Source organism: Thalia democratica, chromosome 7, assembly GCF_965202585.1.
Source record: "Thalia democratica chromosome 7, ktThaDemo2.hap1.1, whole genome shotgun sequence".
Lineage (NCBI taxonomy): Eukaryota > Metazoa > Chordata > Thaliacea > Salpida > Salpidae > Thalia > Thalia democratica.
The window spans coordinates 37,527,419-37,538,307 of NC_139171.1; the positions used below are offsets into that span (position 1 = coordinate 37,527,419).

Consider the following 10,889-nt stretch of genomic DNA (forward strand, 5'->3'; position numbering starts at 1 on the left):
AAAATGTGTTATAATTGTAAATCTGGTAAATTAATATTGCTTACTTTTTTTAGAATTTATACCTATTTTGAATATAAATAATAATTTAAATCTAGGGTTTTTATTCTTTTTCCATTTTTAAATCAAAATATTTTGTAACAGAAATATATAAATTTTTAAGATAGTATTACAAAGTATTTAAGTTTAATATAAGTGTAAAGTTCTATAAAAATCATATAACTTTTTTAAGAGCAAAGTTAGTATCATGATTACAAAAGTTAATCAATTAAAACTTAAAAAAATCCAGATTTATGTATACAAATATATCAGTCTATAAAGCATATTATATTTTTTTTAAACTTTAATATACAAAATTTTTCTGTTTAATTTTTTTATTATATATGTAATGTAAATGGGTATAGTTTTTTTCTCAAGCTAGTCTTAAATTAAAGTTTTTTAATTATCTTTAAGTTTTTTTTCTAAACTTAAGCTTTCAAAAAAGATGTTAGAGTTTTATATGCTAGTTTTTTATTTGGAAATAAATATGTTATTTTGTATAAATAAAGATTTGGTTTTAAAGTTATAAATATGTACTTAAAGTCCTATAAATATGTAACTGATTTTTTTAATTTGTACAACTATCATTAAACGTATAACTAAAATTATATTAATTCGAAGATTAGAAACTTGTTTAAATAGAAATAAATATTCAAGTGTTAAAATGAATATTGAAGTTTGGTTGAAGTTTTGTGTTAGTACAATTTCACTAATGTGTCAACTTAAAAAAAACTGTTAATAATCAAAATAGTTGTTTTTTTTCACACTACTCTTCTGTCTTGTTGGCACCATTTCAACTCATAGTTTAAAAAAACAAGCAAGTATGAGTTTATTAATTCTGTTTTGTTACTGACTGAAATTCAATTGTTGTTACAAAATATTTTCAGTCATTTGAAGATTAAACTGTTGTGTTTGAAACTACACAATGTTTTAATAAAATTGAACAGAAATAATAGATAGAAAAATTGCTTCTGTTAAGAAACAGATCATGTGTCAAAAATTTTCGAGAATAAAACAAAAATAACTTGTGCTAAAATAAAATGAAACTACGAAATGTAACTTATAAATGTTTTTGTTTTAGTTTTAAACTTTAGAATGTTTTTTTTGTTAAAATTTATATTAATTGGATTTATTTTTGTCCGTTATTTCGATGTTTGGTTTGTCTTTCTAGAAAACTTTTTATAAATAAAAACCAAGTTTAGTTTCGCTTATTTTGTACTGTATTCATTATATTTATTGCTTGTATTTAAATAAAATCAAAAACTATTTTTTTAGTGTTTTGTAATTTTACTTTTTTTTAGTTCAGATTGCCAGATTACCTCAAACTACTAAGGTAAGTAAGCTCGAGAGACTTGTAAATAATGCAAACTTAATAAAAGTAATAATTTATAAACTTTGTTTTAAAGAAATTAGTTGGTATCAAAAGTAGAGTTGTTATTATATATTTTATTGTTACAGAATAGTTTTACAATTGAACTGATTTGGTTGCTTACCTTCTTTTTCAGCAAGTTTAAATTATATATTTTTACATTTGAATAGCTTGCATGTTATTTTTACACATTAAAACTAATAAGCTTTTACAGTTTGTTCTACTAAATCAGGTCAAGGTCTTGTAAAAATACATATGACAAATAAAAAAGGTGTTGTGTAAGTCAGTTGTTTTCACGGTGTGCATAAAAAGTGTTTTACTGTGCACAAAAAAATTAGTTAAGTAAATAACGTTTACATACGTTTTTCTTTTAGAAAGAATTAATTATAACAAATATTAACAGTCTTAACACGTTTTTTTAATTATTAAACACTTTAAAAAAAGAGTAAAACTATAACCAACATATTTTTTAATCTAGTGTGACCATAATTTATTTTCTATTAATCTATTGTGCACAGCTTTTGAAAAAGTTTGAGACCGTTGGTCTTACGAAGAAACTATCTTTCGAGGTGTTCATGAATATTTTTTTTATAAAAAATCAGTTTTATAAAGTATAAGATTAATTTTTAGTAAAAATGTTTGTTTTTTCTGATGTTTTAGTCTACAGTAAATATTAGAAATAAAAAAGAATACAAGTTAGCTGGTTATAAGTTTTTTATACTTTGCTGCTAAATCCTTGTTAGACGATGATGTTTTTAGCTTAAAGGTTTACAACTTTGATTAATAATTTTATGGAACATAATAAATACCTTCATTTCAAAAAATGTTAGTCAGGGTTGCCAAAAAAACTGGAATTTTAAACAACTTTTACATGTTAAGTAGTGAAATTTCGATTTGACACAACAAGTCTATCATATAGATGAAACGTTTTTGTCGTCAAAACATTTTTTATATTAAAAAAAAACATTTAAAGTAGCTTTACAGTATCTTTTCAATGTTTTTGTAATTTTTAACACAGTTTTTTACCAAAAACTTAACTTTAAACTTAAAATAGACCCAAAAGTGTGTACTTTAAAATACCTGGAGAAAATGTGCCAAAAACATTTGGCAACCCTGGTAAGTCTCTTTTCAAGTGAAGTAGCAAGCTTTCTGCCAATGCAGAGTATTCTGCCAATCCTGTTTTTTTAGAGCTATATAAAAATAGTATATTTACAAGACCTTTTTTTTTAACGATGGCGAAAACACTATCCACTAACGCATTATTTTCGTTTTTAGCGTGCTTTAACCTTAGTCAAAGCTACATAACAAAATAAAAAAAATAACAAAGAACAAATGTTTTTAGCACCTACACTCTAGAAAGTAGAGTATAAATTACAAAGTTTTTCGAAAGTAAAAATAAAAACAAAGTATACACACTTTTAATAAGCTCTTATTAAAAACAGAGTTCCGTAAAAAATGTTGATACTATAATTAACTTTCTAAACGGAAGAAAAACGAAAGCAACTATACCTAAGTTTCGCCTGCCGGCTCTAACATTAGTTTATGATAAAAAATGTGTTTAACTTAAAGCTATAAAAATAGTATACTTTGTTTTGTTTGCATCTTATTAATGTTATTTAGCCCTTAGTCAAACTATAATTGCAAGTATAATTCTCTAAAAAATAGTATCTATACTCGTGTACACACACTTATATAACACGTATACGTAAAATATTTGCTTATACTGTACACTTCGGTTTATTTAAGTATATGCTAATAACGGTTGTGTTCATTTATTACATGTCACCCTTATAGTTTTACAATTCGGTTTTTATATTTGCCGTAAAGTGTGCTAAGCTAAAGTGAAAGCTTAGTGCAAATTAGAGTTTACCTCATATTATAACTTTAATTTGTATACTTTACTAATTAAACATTACGAGAGGCATACTTTTGTTAACACGCTTATCTATTTAACTGGCAGTCTATAAACAAGTTATTACACATGATATAAATCTGATTTTTTAAATCTGATATTAAACCAACTAAGTATTACAAAAGGCTTATAAAACAGTGTTTATATAGTAAATTTTTATTTATTTAGTATAAATCAAGATACAGAGAGTACTATATAAACTTTTAAAAACTTTTAAAGTTTCTAGAAATACAAAACAACAATGCGCAGCATTGAAAATTCTGAACTGAATTATTTGTTTATATTTATTAGTGAAACTATTGTAAACAAGATTCATAGTACATTATTAAGCACAAAATTTAGTTAATATTTATTGAGTTCTATTTTCTTTTATTTTTCTTATCGTTTAACTGATTATTTTATTACTAAATATTTCAATGTTAAAAAAAAAATGTGTAATAGCTCGTAAAAAAATTTATAAGCATGTGGTGTACGATTCGATAACCGAAAAGCTCCTTTGTACACCAGGTCCTTAGACCCAACTTTTTCAGCGCTTTTTCTTTCGTTCAATGAACAATATATTGTGATGTTTAATTTTTTTTAGTTCAAAAGTAGAGCAAACCAAAACAATGAAGATGCGTGTTGATGAGAACTACAAACTGCTTATTATGTTAGTTTTATTCATCATTTCCAATTACAAATATTAGCAAATAAAAATTCAACTCATTCAAGTTCAGCTAAAATACAAAACTCATTTGCATTGTTTTTTATTGTCAATAAATTTATAGATGGCAGTAGACATGAAAAAAATATAAATAAATGTTTCAGCTCTTTGTAACTTTGTAACAATTTAACTTATAAAAAAGTATACTAAGTTTTTACAAACTATAAAAATCTAATCAAATTCTTTTTAAAAGACTCTCCATTCTTTCCTTTTGCTCTGCTTCCCTCAGCAAGTCATCGTAGGACTCCTCATGAGCGTACATCGGACCCACGTGACGGAAGAACAGCTCGTCCTCCCAAATTCCCCTGAAAAACTGCCACCTCATCCAGTGTTCGTCCTGGGTGAAGTTCTCGCCCTTCCTCCACACCCACGCCCACTGTTCGGAGGACGAGAGGATCAGGTCGCATATGAGCTGGAGGAACTCTTCGTTTTTTCCGAACAGCTCCTCCGAAAACACGAAGCCGAAAAAGCGGCAGATGATCGAGTTGAGGTAGACAGGTTCGGATCTGAAAATCTTGGATAGTATCGTTTTGAGTTTTAACTTTTTCAAACGGTCAGGTGATTTTCGCCCTATGCTGAACCTTCTGATGCTTTGCTGCGATTTTGAAACAGCCACTTTGTTTTGCCACTTAGGCAGCCACTACTTTTTTTTTTCGTAGACGTAGTTTCTGTGGCCCTTTTCAAACTCACCAGTTAGCTGGTTGAAATTATGGAAATTTTTGGCGGGAAACTTGACTATGAGCTGCCGCATTCAAGTAAGAGGTGAACCATACGGTGGGTAGTAATGCGCGACTTTCTTGCCAAATTTGTTGGTTGTCAACTTTAACTTCCATCCGGGAGGAAACTCCATTTTAGATTTTTCTGGAGTTTCTGCACAGTATTTTTGGTTTATCTTAGACTCGTTCTGAGAGATAAAATTAAAGTTAGTTTTCGGCTAGTAAGATTAAAATTTAAAATAAAAAGATTTATTTAAAGAAATATTTTACGTTTCTTTTTTCTTTTTAATATTTCAACATGTTTAAAAATTAACTAACTTGTTTAAATGGGTTACAATATTACCATATTGAAAATACGTATACATTAAAACTTACTATACTGAACATATGTTTATCTATATATTTTGATGCACTTTTTACACCACTTTAGCTTTATAATCAGTTGAACATAATTAGCATAAAAACACAAATAAAAGGTTGCGAGAATAGGTATAACCTATAACCACAATGAATTTAAACTAGGCGTTTATTTGCTAGTATGGATTTTTTTTGCCAAGATTCCTTTAAAATATTTGATACTTTACTAAATACAAAAACATTTAATAAATAACAACATTAATTTCAGTATAGAAATCTTTTAGGTAGCAAAAAAACTTTTTAGAGCTTCAAAAGAAATATCTACAACTAAATCTTAACACAGTTAAAATAATTTTAAACTAAATATTAAAAAATATTAATTATCAATTTTTTTTAGAAAAGTTCATATTTTACAATCAAAGTTTTTTCAATTTGGTATTTTAAGATTTATTTAATGAATAACAAATACAAATTACAATAGTTTCAGTATAGTATATTAACTCTTTTTGAAATTTTTTAGTCAATAAATTATTGAATATTAATCTTACAACTTAAATATCCTTCAGTGAGCTGTTTGTTTTCCATTCAGATTAGTTAAGAAACTAATTTTTACGTGATACTAAGTGATAAACTTATTGGCTAGTATCAGTATTTAGCTAGTGTAGTAATCAACTTATTAATCAATTAAATTGTGTATTTTAAAACTTTTTATCTGCTTAAAATGGGTTTTTGAGATTTCTGAAGAAGAGAAAAAGGCTGAGTTAGTTTTCATTAAGCGTAAAAGAATCAAACACAATTTCTTTAAATTTCTATAAACTTTTAAGATTGGTGAGTTATGTTAATATTTTTGAAAATTTCAAACATTAAAGAACTGCCTTTATAAAGTTTTCGCAAGTTTTTTGTAGAAAATGTTTAAATTTTAAAGAAATACGAATTTATACTTAGTTTGCGTATTTAGTGTTAACCTAATAAGTAAGTACAATAATGCTATTTTTTAACATTTTATACTTTAAAATACAAAAATGCATTTCAAGCATAGGTATTTTTCTATTAGAAAAATTAAACAAATGTCGCTAAAACAATTTAGTATACGTTTTCTTTATCTAGCTTAACGTATCAACTTTTTAAAAGCTTGACTACAACTTATTTCTTTATATCTTATGCTTTTTAAAACTTTTATTAATTTTTTTTTTCCTTTTTTCTTAATGCAGTGTTTATTATAGTTTTATCATTAATAACTTAGCGTAGCGCAGGTAATGCTTATGAATAATAAGTGGTTAAAACTTACTTATAAAGTACATTAGAAGAATCAAATATTACAAGTTAAACACGTAAAATGATCACTATATTTATTGATACTTTGTTTTGGTCTAAAAACTTATATGAGCTACTTGAATTTTATCTTTGAAACAAGTTAAAGTATTGCAAAACACTTTCTAAAAGGTTTATTGAGAACAATTTTATTAGCAATTACAGTTGAAGTCTGTCTTTAATTTTTTAAATGTAGAGATCATACCTCTTTTTTATCTAAAATGAAAAACCTTAATGTTCTTAAAACATGTGAAGAACAGCGATATTAAAGTTTTCATGTTTTTTGCAAGTCTTGTAATTTCTTAACTGTTGTAAATAAAACTTATAATGCGTTTAGCTTACTTCATAAAGTAGCGTTAACATTTATATACAGCATTTTCAAAGCGTTCTTATAACTATACTCTAGGAACTTTTATAAATTTATTAAGTATATTTTCAAACTTACGTTTGCTTGCACATAACTTTTTTAACAATAAACTAGCAGCAGTCTTTCGGCTTTTTTTTTAAAGGCCAAGTAAGCCAGCAATTTTTTTGTGCATAAATTACATTTTAACATATTTATTTTATATGTAACTAAGTATTTTGTTTCTAAAAGTATTAAATATACTTTAATAGAATAATAATTTTATTAATTTGTTGTTTATTTAAGTTTCAAAAAGTATAAACACTTTTGTACTGTTGTGAAAAAAAACAATACAATCAATGTGTCAAAGATAAACGACAAAAGCTCCCATTTTATTTTATAAGAAGAATAAAACTCGGAAAAACAAAAATATACACTTTGTAAAACAAAGCATAAAACAACTTTTTACACTTGAGCTTTGAAATACTAAAGAACAAAGTTTCATCGATTTCACTTAAGTCATGCCTTTTAAAACAAAATTGTTATAAAACTATTATTGGGATCATATAAACTTAATACTCACAAACAAAGTAATGGGTATGATCGTTCCAGTTGAACACAAGGTTTTTTCTTGGGTCATCGAAGAAATACCACAGCACGAAATCACGGCCATTGTCGTCATAGGGACGGCCATTGTTATCCCAGCCTTCCACTTGAACTTGTGTACTGTCGGAAATTTTTCTAAAGACATCTTTGTTCTTTGCATCTCTTCTGATCCCCGTATGGTAATAAGTATAAGGCATTTGCAACTCATCTGATAATTCTCTGAAAGTAATAACTTACCCAAAACTAGTAAACACAGTATAATTTATTACTCAATAGAATATTAATGTTTGTGATGGCTTGTTTTAAAATTTAACTTATACCAAGTTTGTTTTCAGTTGCTAATCATAACTGTAATATTGTTACACTTGATTGAGCAGTATAAGCGACAAATAGTTCAACAAAAGTTGTAAAACTACTACACTTTTTTAGCTTGGCTACAAGCTTTTTTTTTTGTTATAAGCTAAACATTGTTTGACACATTGATATGTGCACAGCTTTCGGTTGCTGCAGAAAACTAATAAAGAATAAGATTTTTTTTCATTAAACTTTTTTTATAGCTACAAAAACGTTCAAGCTGCAAAAAAAAACAACTAATTCGAGATGATAGATAGCTTACGATCTTCCTAGTCGAGTTAGCAACTTCGGATCTTGTTGAATCAGGTCCCCATCTCTCTTCTGGCAGTAACTTCTTGCATCTGACCATCTCATCTCTTGCTCGACAACATCGAATTTTTCTGTTGACATTTCAGTTTATGTTAAAAAATTTTTATTCAAAAATTAATTATTTTTGAAATGTTTCCAAAATGTAAAGCATTTTTTTAGCTTAAAACCATAGAGTTCGAATTATTTTAAGCACCCTAATAAGAAAACAAACTTATAACTCTAAATTATAATCTTTTAAATATTTTATTTATTTTGTACATCGATACATACCCCCTCGACATATCATTACAGATTCAGATATTTTCGGTGAGTAGTCTCCGTCGGTACAGATAAACGTTGAAATTGATTGAACAGTCATAGTGTAACCTTCGTTACATTTGTACTGAACTTTTTCATTCTCAACCACAACTTTATCTTCATGACTTGAATACCCGTTTTCCAATGCCGGTGGTTTTACACATTCTGCGTATTTTCATTAGGTTAGATATTAATTAAATGTTTTTGTTCTGTTAATGTCCATAAGCTACGTTTAGATGTTATAAAAATTTGATTTATTAAGATAAATTGTTTTCCTTTTTTTTTCATCAGAGGGTCGCTTTTACAAGGGTAACTTTCTTGGTTTTATGACAGTTTTGTATATTTATAACTTTCATGGTTAACATTTTAGTTAAACATATAAACATGTAAATAATTTACTCTAACTATAATGAATACCTAGAAACGTAGATAGAAAAAATTGCTTACGTAAAAGCTAAGAGTTAAAACTTAAAAATTGTTTTGTGAAAACGTAACAGTTTTCTTGTTAAAAACGTCATTAATTATGTTGACTAAATTGCCTACATCAGTAGAAGTTCTTTATAGTTTTAAGTAAAGAACTTTAAAAAAACTTATCAGTAAGTTATTGAAACCTTTTATTTTAAGTTTAGGTAACATAATATTCTTGGTTAATTATGCAAAAAATGAATCTTGATTTTCTCTGAGATATTTATACACATTTAAACAATACTACCATTTAAGTAAATTAAAAGTTAATCTAATCTTGTTTCTAGTTAATTAAAAATTTGAAATTAAAAAATAATTAATTGTAAAATGATATTACAATAATAGTCAACGGTAAAAATGTTTAGAGTTTTCCATTGTATATATTAATGTTCAATACAGTAGTTTTAAAGCTGTACTTCGTTTATGAACTATGATTATACATTGTTAGATATGTGTTGAATATAATTCCACAACCGTACATAGATATGTGCTTTTAATCAATTCGATTAATTAGTTATAGTTTAGTTACGGCTTTTCTCTAAGTTATAATAGTTTTTTTTCGTTTTTAAACTTTTAATTACCTTGTTTGAAAAGTCCAACTACTTAAATACACCTTCTACTGGTACAAACAATAGTATTTCTACAAACTGACTTGTTAAAACACGTTTTATAAAGCTCTAATAACCAAAAACCACAAATAGTTACCATATAACATAAATTTTTTCATGTTGTTTGAGTACATAAACTATCACTGGCACAAATACGAGCTGTCTAAAAATTAACTCGGTATATTGTTGCGTGAAATAAGAAGTCAAAAGCTGAGATTTAAACTAATAGGTTCAAGGATTGGTTAGTAGTTTTGCGTAGTTGTAAAGTTAGAACAAGTAAAATACGAACTAAATGTTTTTATCCTTCCATTGGGAGAGATGATTGTTTCGGTTATTCAACAGGAAAAATGTGACGCTGTTAAGTACGGTCAATAAATCTTAATTAAAAACAATCTCTCGTTCTTAGAGATGTTCTAAAAATTCAATTGAAGAAGACAGAGAACAGTAAAGAAACCTTACCCACAAGATGACAGTCTTCCATGAACTGGTCAAAGACGGAAAGAAATGACATACGCCCAAAACTTTAGTGAGCAGTGGAGAACGTATACAAACTAAAAACTGTTTAAGTTATTTTAAATTATGTTTTAGATGAAGTTTTTAATAAATATCTAATTTGATACTTTATAACTTTCACTGCTGATGTTTCCCTTATTGTCTCTGAACATTCCATCTTGACTTTTTAAAAAACCTGAAAAAAGTCTTTCCCCGCAATTCAGTTTATAACTTTGTCCACTTTGAACTATTACGTCACCAACTGGGCCGGAAATCGTGCAGCCTTATAATTTAGTGCTTCACTAAACTTTTCTTCTTTAACATGCGTACAAAATGTTTTTATGTTTATAAAGCTCTGAATAAACCCTTTTCGGACAAAATTTAGCACTCAATCCAAAGGTAATTAGTCAACTTAAATTGAAAGCCAAAAGTAGCTTAAATTGAAAAACTACAGAAAATTGTCTAGTAGATTAGTATTTTTTTACAGTTTTAGAATATGACTTATTTACAAGATACTAAAACTCTAATGTTATTGTAAACTGTATGAGTATAAAATAATTAAAATAATATTATTTAAAACGCTCAAACTTTCTTTTTTATCTCCAGGATCTCCATCTGAATTTTCTCCTGATCCCAAATGATGACTTTCTTCAAACCCAATGGTTCCAGTTCCGTACAAAACAGCCAAAGTCGTTCCTAATAGAACCAGAAAAGTCAAAAAAACTAATAAAATGAAGTATTTCTTTGGCATTCCTAGCATAACTAATTTGAAACTAAATACTAAAAATAAGAAGTTTACGAAGTAATATTGTATAATTTATATTTGTATACTTTTGTATCTATTTTTATTATAACCACAAATGAAATCTAAAACACTATTTTACAAGATTATAGTTGTATAAAACTTAGCAGAACTTTGATTTTATTAAAGTAGTAAAACAGAGCTTTTATAAAATAAGTAAGTGTAAAAATAATGCAACAATAAAAATGAAACTTAGTATATAATATAAC

General features: G+C 26.7%; 1 protein-coding gene across 1 annotated transcript; it reads right to left on the reverse strand.

Moving 5' to 3' along the window:
• Nucleotides 1-7,116: 7,116 nt before the first annotated feature.
• LOC145840917 (uncharacterized) lies at nt 7,117-10,651 on the reverse strand. Its single transcript, XM_082948275.1, has 4 exons — nt 10,467-10,651; nt 8,287-8,478; nt 7,970-8,087; nt 7,117-7,572 (listed from the first exon to the last, which is right to left on the reverse strand). The coding sequence occupies exons 1-4, from the start codon at nt 10,636-10,638 to the stop codon at nt 7,320-7,322; spliced, it is 735 nt and encodes a 244-aa protein (XP_082804401.1). The 5' UTR covers nt 10,639-10,651; the 3' UTR covers nt 7,117-7,319.
• Nucleotides 10,652-10,889: the final 238 nt, after the last annotated feature.